At 36.2% G+C, this 18,068-nt stretch overlaps 1 protein-coding gene across 3 annotated transcripts in view; it reads right to left on the reverse strand.

Moving 5' to 3' along the window:
• The window catches only part of LOC121430639 (stromal membrane-associated protein 1-like), a 29,271-nt gene extending 15,429 nt beyond the window's left edge, over positions 1 to 13,842 (reverse strand). For 2 of the 3 annotated variants that reach the window (XM_041627960.1, XM_041627959.1), the window contains exons 1-5: positions 13,604 to 13,841; positions 5,972 to 6,105; positions 3,997 to 4,082; positions 2,553 to 2,640; positions 1,954 to 2,055 (exon numbers count right to left, since the gene is read on the reverse strand). In XM_041627960.1, coding sequence (XP_041483894.1) covers positions 1,954 to 2,055; positions 2,553 to 2,640; positions 3,997 to 4,082; positions 5,972 to 6,105; positions 13,604 to 13,718 — 525 coding nt within the window. In that variant the 5' untranslated portion in view covers positions 13,719 to 13,841. Of the gene's footprint in view, positions 1 to 1,953; positions 2,056 to 2,552; positions 2,641 to 3,996; positions 4,083 to 5,971; positions 6,106 to 13,603 lie in introns of all 3 variants that reach the window. The other variant, XM_041627958.1, reaches the window with a different exon arrangement.
• Between the last annotated feature and the right edge of the window lie 4,226 nt (positions 13,843 to 18,068).

Genomic DNA, 18,068 nt, shown 5'->3' on the forward strand with positions numbered 1-18,068 from the left:
TAAGCAATGTCGTTGAATTCTTTTCTCCAATGACCAAACTGCTATTACATAAAGCAGAACCGTTCCTTAAATCACCATACAAGGAATTCATTCCATGAATTACTTTCAAGCTACAGCTGGGGTAATAATATCCAAGTCCTTTGGAAGCGCATAGAGACATTATTCATAATGTGATATGCGCTATGCAAGAATAGTATATTATTATTTTTACATGTAGGCCTACATACCCATTGGGATGGTGAAAACAAGTGTTGCAATGATTAAATCTTGAAAGAACCATATATCCTTTTTTCCCTCTTATTTGAAACCATTACTCAGGAAAAGGGAAGGAAGTTCAGCAAGAGAACACTCTAAAGTTGTCCATGCGTTTCCTGGATTGATCTGGGCTCTTCATCGCAAACCTTTGCATTTGATTATAGGGCTGATTTCATTCCTCAATCATTGATCAATATGGGTAGGGGAAGTGATTTTTCATTTTACCGCTAAATAAAACGGAAAATGCATTTGATTCTTATACTTCTCATGTAAAAATTCATGGAATTCACCTTTGCTAAACGGAATTCAGGATTTTGCTGCGTACATTTTCAGTGACAAAACGGAATTTCTTGTAGATCAAGTTGAAATGGAATTATAGATTTTGAGAAACGGACAAGATCGTTTTTTTGAAACGGAAAATCACCGTCTTTACCTGTATGGGTAATGGATTTTCGAAATCAAATTTACAATCAATCACTAGGCATTGCCATGGTTTTATTCACCCCTGGGCCCGTCTTACAAAGAGTTACGATTGGTCCAATCAATCTTAACTCTATAGAAATCCATCAGTGTCATAATTTTTTCTACAGGAAATGTGCAAAATATCCTTTGTAAACAAAGGAGAACACACCAAACTGTCAAGAAATCAATGAATTTATGGATATGAATTCATATCTAGAAAAAAATTTGGGCAAACATCCATTTCATATGTTGACTTTGCTGGCTTTACATAGTTACGATTGATCGGATCAATAGCAAGTCTTTGTAAGACGGGCCCCTGATGTACGTTTTGGACATTCTGCTATTCTATATTCCTAACAATATCAGGAATCTTGAATGGGCAACACTGTTTTTCAAGGGTGCTCATACATGTAAGCGTTTTGGTGCACTTGAGAATCTGCATTCCTGCAAGCGAACAGATATGCTTCATAATGGTGGCCAAGAGTGGGCTAATCTGCATCTGAGCGGCTTTTGGACAGAACATTTTTTTATCTAGACAACGTAAATCGGGTCCCTACTGTAAGCCCTCAACCTACACGAGGGCCAGAATTGTGTGAACCTTCTCGAACTAACTAGGTTTTATAATTCTTGGTGGTCCTTGAACATTTTTTTTTTTTGGCATGCAGCTAATTACGGGCTGGGCAGAGATCAGAGACAATAACAGGCACAAGAGCAGACCCTGATTGAAAATTTGATCAACAAGTACCACATATCAAACTTGCTGTCTCATTTTCCTGAGCGAGAGGGCCATCATTACACATGCCGTCGCATTCAGACCAATATTTTGAGTGAAGGGTTTGCACAGCAGACTACTGGGAAAATATCTATATGGGGTATATGTGGGTGCGTCGTGGTCTAGTGGTTCTGACCCATCTTTCAAACAGAGGGTCATGGGTTCGATCCTAGCCATGGCATGTTTTTCCTTCATCAAGATACAGTATTTATCCACACTGTGCTACACTCGACCCAGGTGAGGTAAATGGGTACCGGCAGGAGGTAGTTCCTCAAAAAGCTGTGCGCACCAGAATCGGTAGACTACCTTAGCCGGGGTAATAAAGGAGCGCCTTGAGCACCTAGCAAGGTGGATACGTGCGCTATACAAATCCTGTATTATTTCATTATTGTTATTATTTATTATGATTTTATTATTATTTATTATTATATCATTATATAATGAGCTACATTTGTATAGCTTACATCTGATGGTCTTGGAAGGGCAATGTTATTCTTCTCTTGTTTCTTTGCTCTCCTTTTCTCCTTGTCCCCATCTCGGTTCTCTTTGTTGCTTTCCTTCTTCACCTATAGAGGAATGAGAATTGAATAAACCCAGAAAAGATTCAGTATTGGAATAGGACTTGTCAAACAAATGGAGCTACAAAAGAATCCGTTAATTTACAATCCTTTTTTGTAGCATGTGTAGTGTTGATAAAGACTAGGAATTAATCTCTATTCCAGAATCAGTATGCAATCAGTATTAGATTTTAAATGAACAGTACAAAACTTTCACTCTATTGAAATGTATTTCTGTATTGCCTACTGTATTATAAATTAAAGCATCTCAAGAAAAGTGTCTTCCATTAATAATCACCCTCAAGTACATACATGTACATAATACTGCTTGCTTTCATGATCATGACTGTATGAAAATTCAGAAATGGCCAAGTTTGTACAGTCAAAGCAATGTAAATGACTCCAAACCGCGATGGCAGGCCATCATGCAAACAGTGATGTGTACAGTGTATATACGTGTCGCTATTGTGACACTGTAGAGGACACATTCTTGATCATGCACTCACCCGAGATGTAGATGGTTTTGGCGGCTGCATGGTCTTGTCAACATACTTCTTGTGCTCGTACTTGTTCCTGATAAACTGTTCTACTGGGCTGTCAAAAGATGGCGAAGATGGTCAAGAAAAACAAGGACTTTCACACTATGATAAAATCAAAGAACACCTGTAGAGCACACAGACACAGGATAACATTACATTGCACACTGTGCATGTAAAGTCAAACCAGTGTAGTGGCCACCTTTCGAGCTACCAGACCATAGTGACCACTAAAACTGATTCCCATGAAGGCAGATTATGTGTATAAGAACCTGTCTATAGCATCCACCTGCCTATAGCCACCACTATAACAGATTCCCCTAAAGGCAGATTAATATAAGAACCTGTCTATAGCATCCACCTGCCTATATAGTGACAACTAAAACTACTTCTCATGGAGGCAGATTGTGGGTATAAGAACCTGTCTATAGCATCCACCTGCCTATAGCCACCACTATAACAGATTCCCATAAAGGCAGATTAATATAAGAACCTGTCTATAGCATCCACCTGCCTATAGCCACCACTAAAACATATTCCCATAAAGGCAGATTAATATAAGAACCTGTCTATAGCATCCACTTGCCTACAGCCACCACTAGAACTGATTCCCATGAAGGCAGATTATATGTCAGTGTTGTTTATACCATATTTTGGTAGAGCATCTACCAAAATTTGGTGGATATCGGTCCATAAAGGCCTTAGATATGACCTCATGAATACATAATTAGCCCCATTTACAATGTAGGTCAGTGTATTATTGGCCTGGTTCTAAAATGTTAGGAACCAGGTCAATAATACACCGACTTCAATGGAGCTACTTTAATATGTATTTAGAGCTCATATCTAAGGCCCCCATGGACCAATTCCTACAAAAATTTGGGTTGTGAGGGTTTTTCATCATGCTCTACCAAAACATGGTATAAAAAAACGCTGATATGCAAAAAGTGAAAACTGATGACATCACATTTTGGTACTCTATAGAGGATGATGAAAACTACAATACCAAAAAAAAAAAAATGCTTCAACTTGTGGCAATTCAATATAAACTAGAAGAATTGAAGGTAACGAGGATGATAGTAACACCAAAGATCATCTCCATGATGATGAACATACCAATACTGAAATTGCTGGGATATAACAATGACACTATGAAGATACAAATAATAAAAATGATACAAGAATAATAATAAAGGTACAGAAAATTAAGGAATGAATTGATGTATCATGATGCTATAATGATAGTCATGTTTTTTTTTATCAATTTGATAACTGATGATACTTGAATTGATAATGATAATGATAACAATGATAACATCAGTAATGATCACACCAAATGATGACACTCAAAATGATCAATATTTTCTTAAACATCACTAAAATGTAGTTAAAACGAATAATCAGGAAAGGATACGAGTCTGTCTGTGGTCTTCGGAACTCTGCAGGGAGATTGCATTCATAGTATTTCCTGGCAAGTGCGTTTCCAATAGTCTCCATGTACTGAAAAGAAAAAAAGGAAGAAATTCAAACAGGTTATAAAGCCAAAACAAAAAATATCTTTCTTTATTTATTTCAAAGTCTATTTGCGCATGTACATGTATGTGGAATCAATCTGGTAAACCACAAAGTGATTGGAAATAGGCATGTTGCATCTATATCATAATAATTTGATACAGGATGGTACATGTGCATGTACATTACTGTTCCTGGGTCTAAGCCATTCTATTCTGGATTTTATTGTCAGAAAAATCATACTTTGTCTTTCACCTTTCAACCAAATGATTCATGCATAGGAATGATGTGTAGAGAGCGTTGTTGGCTCAGCTGGTAACGCGTCTGCCCGTCAAACCAAAGATCATGGGTCCGAGTCCACCCCGGGCAGATCACTGGAGCCAGTGCGTTGTGTTTAAACGTCTCTCCCATGTTTCATAGACGCAGGCTATGTTACAATGGAAAACACTCTGTCCCTCGGATAGAATGTTAAATGGATGCCCCGTGTACAGAAGAGTCACCACCTTTGCACATTAAGAACCCATTGGTGTAGTGGTTCACCTGCACTGCACTCTCCCAATCAGTTATATCAGGAGGAGAGACCTGCGGGTCATAGTGATTCAGTTCGCTTTTCGCCTGCCAGGCACAGGTAATGCCAAACACATGATAATAATGCATTGTAGTAGAGGAATAGGAAACAGCTGGGATATTGATGATCAGCATGCATACCAATGATGTTACCACTCACTATTTTTTGTTCTAACTGGTACAAAATCTATCTAATCTTTTTTTAATTCTATAATTAAAGTCTGATCCTGCAACAAATTTGTGAACATACAATTAATGTTGTAAGCCTACATATGTACATGTATTGCGCTCGACTGAATCACTTCTTTACAGTTAAAATTCTAAAATTGAATTAATCTGCATGTATATTATAAACAAGCTAAAAAAAAGAGTGTGTGACATCGTTAACTATGGGCCTTTTCACACATGAATCTTGAATCATCATTGTAATGATGATTGCAATTAGTCTTTAGAATCATTGGACCTTTCATATGCTCACTCTCTGATTCGATTTAGAATTCCCAAGTGAAGGCAGAATTTGTCCTTGGTTACTTGTCAATCAAAGCACTGTATCGCAAATACAAACTACAATGAGTGCATGACAATGATCATCTACGGAAGTGCTTGAAAGGTCATGTAAGCTCCGCCCCAAAAGATGTCTTTGGCCCGTATTCTGAAGTGGGGTTTAACTTACACTCAGGTTTGAAGTTGTGGTTTAAGTATGGACAGCCAATTGTTACATAAATCACTAAAAGTAGAGATATCCTACTTTCAGCTCATTTCGGCTCTCAAATCATCATAATTGTGTAATGGAGATGATTGTCTTCACCATCGATGAATCAGGAAAGAGCACAGTAAACATAAGAAACATACAACTTAATAAAAAACGTTGATACTTTTGGCTTCCCATACTTAAACCACAACTTAAGTTTAAGTTAAACCCGACTTCAGAATACAGGCCTTTGAGGTCAAGCCTTTCACATGAAAAATTTTTACCGTAAGTTGAGTGAAACTGGAATTCACCTCAGAAGTAGAATTTGAATTCGTGATTTTGATTAGCCTTTGTGATTCTAATCATGTTCTAGTTTGGTTCTACCCGTGCTAAAAATATGTCATTAGCCTTATTTTTCATTGGAATCATCATTCAAATTACAATTATTTTACCGTGTGAAAAGTTGGTAACTAATAAATGTTTGTAAAAATATTGAGCAATATTTTTGTCACTTCTTTCTACTTCTGCATCCAATCTTGATGAAATATTCGACATTAGGCTGATTGAAATTTCAATTAAGATTTTTTGTTAGGGTGGCCTTTTCCTTAACTATTATTACCATTATTTGTTCCTCTGTCCAAGAATCCAGATTGACTGATTTGACTTTGGATATGTGAACGCCAAGGTTGCGATGGATGCCAGCACATCGTATGCACAGGAACAAGCCAAGGTTCCACGATGCCCATCTTGGCCCTATAATGGATTGAAAATTGAACATGGGTGAAATTAGTTTTCTTTCTTCAGGGAAATGCATTATTCATGTAGGGGAAAAAAAGAAAAGCATGGGAAAATGAGAGAGAAAGAGAGAGAGAGAACAAAGAAAGGAAAAAACAAAGAAAGAGAGAAAGGAACAAAATAATGAAGACAGGAAGGAAAGGGGGAGGGGGAGGGGGAAAAGGAAGGAAAAAAGAAATCACGAAATAAAGAAAGAAAACAGAATAAAACACAAAATGAAAGAACAAAAGAAATTATGTTTTTGAACAAAAATATTCTAAAAGCAATAAAAAAGAATGAATGAATCACAAATTCACTAATAATATCAGTAATCCAAATCACCTTTTAGGCCTACACATAATCCAAGTAAATAATTAAAGTTGATGCCTGCCAAGTTACCTTTCAATTTCTCAGATTACAAATACAGAGTGTATCAACTAGTCTACGTATGTGTGTATATAGATGACTGTACAGTGCAGTGCCTCGGAGGGACAGTCCTCAATAAAATCTAATAAAATGCCTGCCAACATTTATTACCAATTTTCCATCAAATAAAACATGAAACAATGAAAGAATTGGAAAGGACTTTGGGTGCATTCCTGTAAAAAATATAACTTCACAGAACTTTAAGGAGCAGATGAAAATCTTAAATTATTATTATTGATCTGATTGCCATTCAAAGTTCATGTATTTTGCAGGTGGGTGATGAATATGAATGACTTCTATAGAAGAAACACTGCATACTGTACATGTACATGTACATTTTAAAGAGTAAAAAAAGGTACATGTACAATGTTAAAGGGATGGTCCAGGCTGGATACATATATGAATTCATATCTTTATAAATATAGTAAAATTCACAAAGCAAAATAATGAAAATTTGATCAAAATTGGATAATAACAAAGTTATTGAATTTTAAAGATTTGGTTGCATGTCATAAGGTGGTCCAATTTCGCGAACAGGGTAAAAATGGTCAAAAAGTTCATTTTTTTATATGTTATACATGTAGCTATTACCATTCTCTAAATAATGAAAAAGTTTTAAGTCTCGAATACCTTTATTTTTCCTTAAAATGACTAAATAACAGCTAATTATTACATAGACATCAATGTAAATGTGAATTTTGAAATATGTTTTTCTCAAATTGGACCTGCTGCACATAAAATGGTGTCAAAAGATAATGCAACATTGGATCACCCTAGTATTTTGCAGTTTTTAATCTTGAAACATCAATAATTAAATCTGTACCAAAAATCGATTAGTTATCTATTATTGTATGCATATTAATTATACTAATTAATTAACAGTATTTAATTTCACATTTTTGCCCCCAAAATACCTGTCACTGTATTTATATGCTTTGCAAAATGACAACATCATGGGTAGAAATGTTTGTTGCAATGATACACAACACTTGTACTAAAAATTAAGATTACAAATTAGATAATTAATCAAATCTCTCCAGTTTACTGATAAGGTTGCAGATCAGAGCTGATATATACATGTATTTCATTGCTGCATATTTTCAAAATTACCAAATTTTTATGACATTTAGTTGTTCCCTGCTTTATATGAGGATAATTCAGTCATATTACATATTATAGTAAGTTGTTAATTAGGTTTAATCAATATTTTATCATTCACCGCATCCACCGGCTCAGCCACCCCTGTTACTTCAAACTTAATGTCCTATAGTTTTTGTTCCTGATATTGTACTGATCTAATTCATAGTAATATATTTAGCCTATAGTTCTAGCTTCAAAATGAGATATTACTCAATAAATTTGGTCTTACATGTAGATGCTGTGATGTAGCAACAATTTATCCATGGCACCGTGTGGAAAATTGTTCATACGCCACCCTTTTTGCATACCCAACTTACGAAATGCGACCATTTGCATTATTCTGGTGAAACAGTTCTGTTAATAGGCATTTTGATAAAATTTTCAGTATTTTGCTCTGTGAATTTTCATTTATATTTTCAGCCCGGACCAACCCTTAAATAATAAAAAGACCAATGATGACAACTGTCAAATTATGTTCCATGATTTTTTATTTCATCATGTAAATATTGTGATCCCTGATGATACCCCCAAAAAGTGCTAGCGACAGGATGAGAAAGGGGGGGGGGTGTAGGCATGGACGTACATGTATATACACGTAGGCACATTTTTTTGAAGGGGGGGGTTATAATCATTGCCCAAATATAAACTTCATAGTTATTAATTTTCAAGCGAGTGAACATTTTTTTCAATTATTATTTAGCTTTTTTACATGTAGATGTACATGATGTGAAACGTGCAGAAATTATACATTCGGTCATAAAATTACCAATACACAAGGATATTTGGGCACCTCGCAGTCCTCATTGCCCTCCTTGTTACCCTGCATTTCGCAGCCCAACCCCCTTTAATACACGTTTGGATGTCTGGCAGTGCCACTGAAGATGAGAAAGGTTACCCAGGGGGTGCCCAATAAAAGAGTTGGGATCTTGCTACTACTGATATTCGCTATTGGGCGATTGTACATTATTGTCGAAATTAATTATTTTTTGTATATTATTCCAGAAATGAAATGTATTGGATATACATGTATATTTCTAATCAAGTGTTTAAATTATATTCCCAGTTCTGCTCATTTGGAGACGCTATAAAAGAGGTACATGTATTTGACATTGAAATCAGTTAAGAATAATAATTGCGAGTGCGAAGCGCGAGCTGAATTTGTTCTAAAAATTTAGACCTAAAACAAAACTTTTTGTGCACTTAATTATGAATAGGATGGTTTTTTCCTTAATAAATTATGCGAGCGCAAAGCGCGAGCTAAAATTTTGCCGTTAAAGCAGTTTTACATGATGGGTTTCTAAACAGTCGTGCGGTGCGAAGTGCGAGCTAAAACTTTTGATATTCTGACTTAAGAACTGGACATTCTAAGCACTTTTAGTAACCATGAACAAATTGGTTTCTATCTTAATAATTAATAGATGCGAGCGCGAAGAGCGAGCTGAAAATTTAAGATATTCCCCCCTGAAAAGTGGACATTCTAAGCACTTTTTTTTCAAACTATGAACAAAATGGTAATTAAAAACAATTAATTGGTGTGAGCGTGAGCTAAATTCTTTTTATATTTTGACCTGAAAACTTTACATTCTGAGCACTTCATTTAATTATGAATAGGATGAAGTTTTATGCGAGTGCGAAGCTCGAGCTGAAATTTTTGACATTTCGACCTAAGAACTTGATATTCTAAGCAATTTTTGTAACCGTGAACAAATTGGTTTCTAACTAATCAATTGACGCGAGCGCGAAGAGCAAGCTGAAAATTTTTGATATTTCAACATGAAAACTAGACATTTATCATAGGTACCTAACTAAAAAATAAATGCAATCACAGCGCTCGAAATTTCTATTGTTATAATTATATTACCTAAAAGTTTTTCTCTAACTTTTTCCAGTCACTGGTCAGCCCAGTCCGTCCTCACTAATGGTACAGATCGAGAGCTCTAAAAGTCGCATTGCGTAAAAATCACAATTTACCGATAAAAGTGTACAGTTTTAAATTCACATTTACCAACAAAGATGGTGGAACTAAAAAACCAAATCGGTTGGAACAGCCCTGAGTGCCTGACAGTTATTTTTTCTGACAGTCTGCAGTCCAGTTTTTGTTTACCCCTTTTTCTTAATTTTTTTCCCCCTTCCCCCTTTTTCTCTTTCCTCTTTTCTTTTCCTTTATTTGTGCTTGTGACTCGTCGGGGGGGGGGGGGGGGAGAGTCTGCCCCCCCCTTAGGTACGCTAGTGGATCATATGGTAGGAAAACTAATACTTTTGAAGCGATGACAATATTTCAAACACTTGACCTTGGTTAATATTTCAATATTGGTTCCCCCAGCATGGTCTAAGTTCATCGAAATGATCTTTGACCTTGGTCATGTGACCTTAAACTCAGGCAGGATGTTCAGTAATACTTGATTACCCTTTATGTCCAAGTTTCAAGAACTAGGTCCATATATGGTACTGACATTTCAAAAACTTAACCTTGGTTAATAAAGTCTTAACTTAAGATTTCAATGTTGAAATAACAGTCTCGCTCTGCTATGCAGGCGACACAAAAATGACAAAAATTGAAATAAAAATAGGGTGTCTGAAGCTAGTCTTGAGGACGCAATGATGATGACTTTTGAAATCCTGTCATATACTTCATCATTGACGTCTTGAACAGGCCTTCATAGACCAGGGTGACCAGACGTCCCGTATTTCCCGGGATTGTCCCATATTTTGCTCCTGTGTCCCGGCGCCCCGACAAACCCTTCCCGGGATGCCTATTTGTCCCGTATTTCAGAATATTGAACAAAATGTAGTTAATACATTTGGAAGTGACGAACTTTCATAAAATAACCAACAGCTGACGAAGCAGGGACAATTAAATCGATATTTACTGTAAACTTTTGTAAGTTCTGCGGTGACTTCTTGCTAACCAAATACATTGCAAACGAACTGGCCTCCTGCCTGTGTGTGGCAGGCTACTAGCTAGACATGTACATGTAGGATCGATTTAAGCAAATTCTCAATGGTGAAAACAATCTCAAATGATAAACAGTTTTCCACCAAAATTATCACAAAATCGGCGGGAAATTCTTATTCTCAGATTAATGATTTGGAGATGTAATCGGAGGAACAAGTTCTTGAGTTTTTATAGATCTAGTTGTTTCAGCTTTCATTTTGAGTCTTGGTGTGCACGTGATGCCGCGATGTAGTTTTAAGTTTAACAATATGTTTCACTTTAAAATTTTATTCATTTCTAAAACATTTTATTTTTTAGATTTTAAAAATACATAAAAAAACACCAAAGGAAATTATGATTTTTTATTAGATTTTTTGTTTACTTGAAGTTTGAACTTTTCCCTTTTTCTTTCTTTTATATATACCCTATCCTTTCTGCTTGCCCTTTTTTGTTCCATCTATCTTTATTTCCAATACCATACTTTATCCGCATTATTTATTTTGTAATTATCTGTGTTATTGTTTGAATATTTTTGTGTCTTTATTAATTATGAATACATCGCACTTCTGCCTTAGCCGCGATGTCTTGATTTTTTTTAATAAACCATTTATCTATTTCCTATTTTTCTTTCATAGACATTTTCTTTTCTCTCTCTGTTAATTTTTCTTTCTTTCCTTCTTTCTCTTACTTTCCTTCTTTATCAAATATCCTTTATCATTTCCTTCATTCTCTCTTTCCTTATACTTACCTTGGCTTCCTTCTCTCTTCGTCTCCTGTTTCTTTTCGTTGTTTCTCGCCTTCCATTATTTTCTCTCTTTTTTTTCGTTCTCTCCTCCCTTCATTCTTCCCTTCCACTCTTTCTTCCTTTCTTTATTTTTTCCCTTATTCTTTCTTTCAAAGAATGAAGGAAACATGTTTATTTCCTTCATTATTTCTTTGCTCCTTCTTTTTCTTAACCTTTTCCCCCTTTAATTCTCTCCTATATTTTGTCTTTCAGACATTTATTCATCTCCCCTTCCTTTTCTTTCTTTCTTTCTTTCTGTTTTTCTTTCTTTCTATATTCATTTCAAAGAATGACGGAAACCTTTTTTTATCTCTTTTATTTCTTTCATCCTTCTTTTATTCTAACTTTCTGTTATTATTTTCTGTTTTCCAATATTTTCTTTCCTTCTCAATCATCTCTTTTCTTTCTCTCCTTCATTCTTCCATTCTCCTTCATTCTTTCATTCACCTTCCCTTCCAATTCTTTATATTTTTTTTCACAAGTGTAACACTTTGTGTGGGCTTCTTTGTTGATCTTCGTTTGTCAATTGTCCCGTATTTCATTTTGTGAAATCTGGTCACCCTGTCATAGACATGTAAGAGAACGAAGTAAACAAAGATGGATTCCCTAGGAAATCCACTTTTCATAACAGGATCGTGCGAAATACGTTATTTCGCATCTTTTCACGCATCATTTCATAGACAATATTAGTCAAGAAAATTATTATGAAATACTTCCTGATTGTAGAGGGATAACTTTAAGGTGTTGTTCTCAATGAATATATAATTTTTCTTCATTTTCTTGTCAACATTTGGAGTTCATTCACCTACAAATATTGACGAAATCAACATCGCGGAGATAAAATAGCCCTTACCCTCTTAAGTTTATTTTATTTTTTCTTCAAAGTACATGTAACTTGGGCGCAATTCAGCACATCACCCGCGTTGCAATGTCCAGATACGCAATGGGTATGTCTTCGCAGCCACTGTTCTGTTGCGTATCATCATAGATATGCAAGATAAAATTTTAAATTTCATCTGAGAGATAATATGGCATCTCAGAATACCAATTTCATTTTAAGAGATAAAATAAAATATTTTAAAGATAAAATGACCTCAGAATACCGCCCCAGTTCAAGATGTCAATGATGAAGAAGTATCCAGGATTTCAAAAGTCATCATCATTGCGTCCTCAAGACTAGTCTGAAGCCACACTGAAAAGTGTCAGCATAATACAGGCTGATTTAGGGGAAAATATTGCACATTTTTCTGGACATTCAGGCTGCTAGAAAAATGTGATCTGATTTTGTTTAACTTGTTTGGCATGTATGGAAAGAGAAAATTCAGGGGCTTTTTTTGACAGAAAGGACAATTTTATAGGATTATTTGGAATAAGGATTAAGAGATAAATTGCAAACCCTTATTTGTGTGTGTGTTGGGATTGCCATTTCCCCATGGGTTTTCTATGGGAAAATGAAATTTCTGTTCTGCACAATTTTTTTTCACATTTTTTGCAAATTTTCATTGTGGTCTGGTTTCCAAGTCTTTATAAAAATCATACCATCAGAAAGAGCATAAAAAATCCTATTGGACTCTTAAGGACAAGTAATTTTGGCATTAATAATAAATTTATAACAGCTCTTGGAAACTAAAATAAATATTTGGATTTGTGTGTGTCCATTTCTAGCTACACAGGCTATGGCGGCAGAGAAATGCTGAAACTGAAAATTGACCTAATTTCATTCTTCTTTTTTGCAGCCAAGAAACAAATTTAAAAAATGTTACATTTCTGTAGTCTGAAGCCTGAAGGTCATTTCTCTTCAAATTCACAAAGAAAATTTGATATAGGCCCCTATATTTTCTTGAAATAAGAAAAATATTTTTTCTTCTCCTTCGACACCAATCAGCCAATTAAATAGCTGTGAGTCGGATCCATGGCAAACATTCTTGGGCAAAACCAGAGCCTTTTTTCACTGCACCGTTTCATGCGATATGTGCTTTGCATGTGTGTTAAATTGGATACATGAATCTAATCATATATCAAATTTAACATATTCACACAGCACACAGACATTCAAATCACAATCTAATACACATGACATAAACACGTTGCAGTGAAAAAAAGCTCTGGCACTGCTTTGCTCAATCAATGAAAATTGCCAGTGTGATACAAATGACAATACATGCAAACCCGTTCACCGTATTTACAGATACCTTTTGCTAGACAGTCAACGCAGGATTTATTGTCTTCTTCTCGTAGTAATCTTGCCAATACTGCCTGGTATTTCTCCTGAGATTTCCTGTCTTTCTCTGTCTGAGATCTCGACATTTCGCTTCCGATTTCTCTTCAAATTCCTTCAAAAATTAAATACAGCCGGCGTTTCTTTCTCCGTCTTACACACACGGAACTCCATGGACCATCGATCACCGCTGCGGCTAGCGCATCGCGTTGAAATGTTGTACACCCACTTATTGTAAACCGGAAGTGTTATGTGTCAATGTGTGAAAGGTTATAGAGAGAGAAAGGGAAAGACGAGATGGAGGGGAGAGATATTACCTAGGGGGGGGGGGGGGCTGCGTCATGCTCCGCTTCCCTCTGCCCCCCCCCCCCGCTCGCTTCTAGGGATCTCTAAACAGAGTAATGAATCTACAGATTCAAATTAATTGATACATGAAATTAGTTCCATGCAAGTCTATTAAAGGGGAAGTTCACCCTGACAAAAAGTTTATTGTAAAAATAGCAGAAAAAATAATTAAAAATATTGCCGAAGGTTTGAGAAAAATTCATCAAATAATTAAAAAGTTATTAGAATTTCAATAATTTGATTTGTGACGTCATATGCGAGCAGCATTCCTACATAGTGAATGGTAAAAAGTCAATGAAATGTCATTTTCTCAAAAAATTGAAAATGGTTTTCTCTGTACCTTTTGTATATCAATAGACAAATCATTTCACACCCAATCATGAATAGAAAACAAAATTAATTCATCAGGAACCATAAAAAATTTATATCAGGGAAGAATCAAATTTAGTTTCCATATATATTTCATGTAATAAAATACAAATATATGGCAGTGTAACATGGCCTGGTTACATCATTGGTTCTTTCTCACTTGGACTGGGCTTCTTGAGAATAGGCAAAACTTTAAAATATCTAGTGGACTTTCATATTTTACAGGAACCTCCAATTTTGGGAAAAAAATATTCAGTTTAATGCTTGCTGTATTTTCTAAAATCCAAATCCAATTTTTTGAGGGCTAAACTTCTCCTTTAATTTGATCAAGCCTAGGGATAAATTGTCATTTTATATTCATAAGTGTCAATAAGACCGCTCCACATATGGCATGAAAAGGGTATACCTACTCAAAATGGGGGAAAAAGGGTGTTTTTAAGCATGTACTTTGACAGAAAAGGGGTGATTTCCCCCTCCTGATGCTTCTTAGTAATTTTTTGTTTTATACCTGGAAAACGTTTACTGGATATTGAAAAAAAATATGGCTCTGGTTTTACTAAAATGTAAAAATAAGGTTATTTTCTTAGGTAAACTTTTTACCTATGTCACATAGAATACGACTGAATATTGCTGAAAATGCACATGAAGCACAACTAGTTTATGTCCAGTCCCAGACCTGCCAGCCTTATACAACCAAAAAAAAAGGTATTCTTAGAAGAGAGAAAAAAAGTATTCTTTGACAAAAAAGAGAATTTTTAAAAAGTTGTCTTAACTTTAAAGGTCAAGTACACCTCAGAAAAATGTTGATTTGAATCAATAAGAAAAATCAGACAAGCACAATGCTGAAGATTTCATCCAAATCGGATGTAAAATAAAATAATGACATTTCAAAGTTTCGCTTATTTTTAACAAAATAGTTATATGAACGAGCCAATTACATCCAAATGAGAGAGTTGATGATGTCACTCACTCACTATTTCTTTTGTTTTTTATTGTTTGAATTATACAATATTTCAATTTTTACGAATTTGACGATTGGGACCTCCTTGCCTGAAGCACAAAATGTTAAAATAATGGAATTCCACGTGTTCAGGGAGGAATGAAACTTCATTTCACATGGCAATGACGAGAAAATCAAAATATTTCATATTTCAAACAATACATTATGAAAAATACGAGACATTTGACTTCCTCCTGCTCGTACGCATGGGCGTCCGTCGATATAACACATAATATTTTTATGAAAATATGCACCTTTTTTCTTAAAAGTTGATGGAGAGGGAGAAAAGTTGATGGAGAGGGAGAAAAATTAATCGTATCAAGTCGGGGTATTCAGTAATGAGTACAAGAGAAACTATATTTCACTGATTTTTATGATTCATCCCATTTGATTAACTCATCTATTCGTGTTTTGGGGCTAATCTTTCCCTTACGCATTGCTTTTTGGCAGAAGTTCTATGGAAAATGCACCTTTTTTCACACAAACTTTGAGACACTCTGCATTCATTCCCCCATTGCTCGAGAATGAATGGGCAGTTAACGACAGGGTTAAAGATTTATTGAAGAATGGAATGTATATTTCATGAAAATGAAAGCCATTTCCCCATTGGATGTTATCTTCAATACGTGTTTTTTAGATGAAATCAGTTATCGAATAGGCTCTCCTGGCATTTGAGGTCTCTATCGGTGACGTCACTCAGGATCGTCATGCCTGGACCATCGGCTAGGCAGGGGTCGCAATGGTATATGATTTATGCATAATGCACTCGATATATACAATAATCTTGTCCTCCCGTTCAAATGAATGTGAAACTCATATAATTTCCATCAGAGCATTCAACAGGAGTACTGTAGTACACATTTCTTTGTTATAAGTGAATTAAAGTCCCTCCAGTGAGTTTGCCTCACCCCTATTGTGAAAATGTATCACCCCTAAGTTGTAACACAGTCGGCTGTTGCACCCAGGGTCACTCCGTGACCTGTGTGTGCGTTCAAGAGTTGTACACGATTTTCTGTCTCATTTAGGCAGAAATCTTTCATAATGAAAACAAAAGAAACAGTGAGTGAATGACATCATCGACTCTCTCTTTTGGATGTAGATGGCTCGTTCATATAACTGTTTTTGTGAAATTAAGCGAAACTTTAAAATGCCATAACTTTCTTATTTTACATCCGATTTTGATGAAATTTTCAGTGTTATGCTTGTTGAATTTTTCTCTTCTTATTCAAATCAAGTTTTTGTTGGGGTGGACTTGTCCTTTAACAATCAGTGAAAAAACGTGAAAAGACTCTACTTGAAAACCTGATAATTCCCCAAATAAACATGTGCTCAAAGGCAGGAATATTTCTTTTCAGGCTACAAGTTACTGGCCCGACAGCGATTTTTACCGGTCTGGGACTGTCGGACCGGCACTATTGTTGCGCGCTGTGTATAATTAATACATACTCCATGATTGAAAATTTTTAAAAAGTAACAAATCATACAAAAAAGTATTGGCGTATTCATAGCAAATAAGAGGAACAAATGGTTACAGCCCGATAGACCGCGGGTCCGATAGACCGCGGGTCCGATAGACCGCGGGTCCGTTAGACCGCGGGTCCGATAGACCGCGGGTCCGTTAGACCGCGGGTCCGATAGACCGCGGGTCCGATAGACCGCGGGTCCGTTAGACCGCAGGTCCGATAGTCCGCGGTGTGTGTAAAATTATGATCAGGACAACATAGTGAAATCCATGTCATCAAGAGGTCAAAAGGTCATTGATACGAGTCCATGGGGTTCTATAACGATGACCCACAGGACAAATCGCCCCCTGACATCTACTTCAAGGAAAATATTATCTCCATATTTTTATCGTCAGGGACTGTTACACCCCCCCCCCCAGAAATTTGCCCTCTAGACGCCATAGGGAGCCTTTAAAATGCCATCGACGTGACGACATGGCGAGATACTTTATCTTGCCATGTCGACTATATAAGCTTATTATGTCCGCATGGCGAGATCCATTATCTTACCAAGTCAGTCCACTTTGTTATATGTCAACATGGCGATATATCGGGATTCTTGCCGGGAATTGTACACTTCACATGTCGCCATGCGGACATATCGACTTGACAAGATAGAATACATCGCTATGTCGAAATAATAAACTTATTAATTACTTTAATAGGCGGCGGAAGCGGGGGGGGGGGCTTTCCCCCTAAATTTGAGGTGGGAGGACGGTCCCCCTAAATTTTTAGTTGAGAACCTTTTTTGGTCGTCAATTTCTTTTCTACGTCCCCCCCTAAATTGAGGTATACCACCCTAGAATATTTTTGCCCCCCCCCCCTAATTTTGGTGATAACCTTCTTTTTTTTCCTTGTCAAAATATTTTGGTGGTCCCTACTAAAATTTTGGTTGATTTGCTTGTCAATTTTTTACCTGTGTCCATCCCAAAATTTCAGGTGGATCCCCCTAAATGTTTTGCCTTCGGCCGCCAATGATTAATTAAGACATGGTAAGATAAAGTACCACGCCATGTCGTCACGTTAAGGCATTTTCACAATTATTATTTTCATAATTATCTGGAGAGTAAATTTCCGGGGGGGGGGGTAACAGTCCCCGGCGGTAAAAAATATGGGGATAATATTTTCCTTGAAGTAGTTGTCAGGGGATGATTGCCCTAATTGGGTTATTGTTATAGAACCCAAGCGCGGATCCAGGATTTCAAGGGGAGGGAGGGGGAGCA

Source organism: Lytechinus variegatus, chromosome 17 (assembly GCF_018143015.1).
Source record: "Lytechinus variegatus isolate NC3 chromosome 17, Lvar_3.0, whole genome shotgun sequence".
Classification (NCBI taxonomy): domain Eukaryota; kingdom Metazoa; phylum Echinodermata; class Echinoidea; order Temnopleuroida; family Toxopneustidae; genus Lytechinus; species Lytechinus variegatus.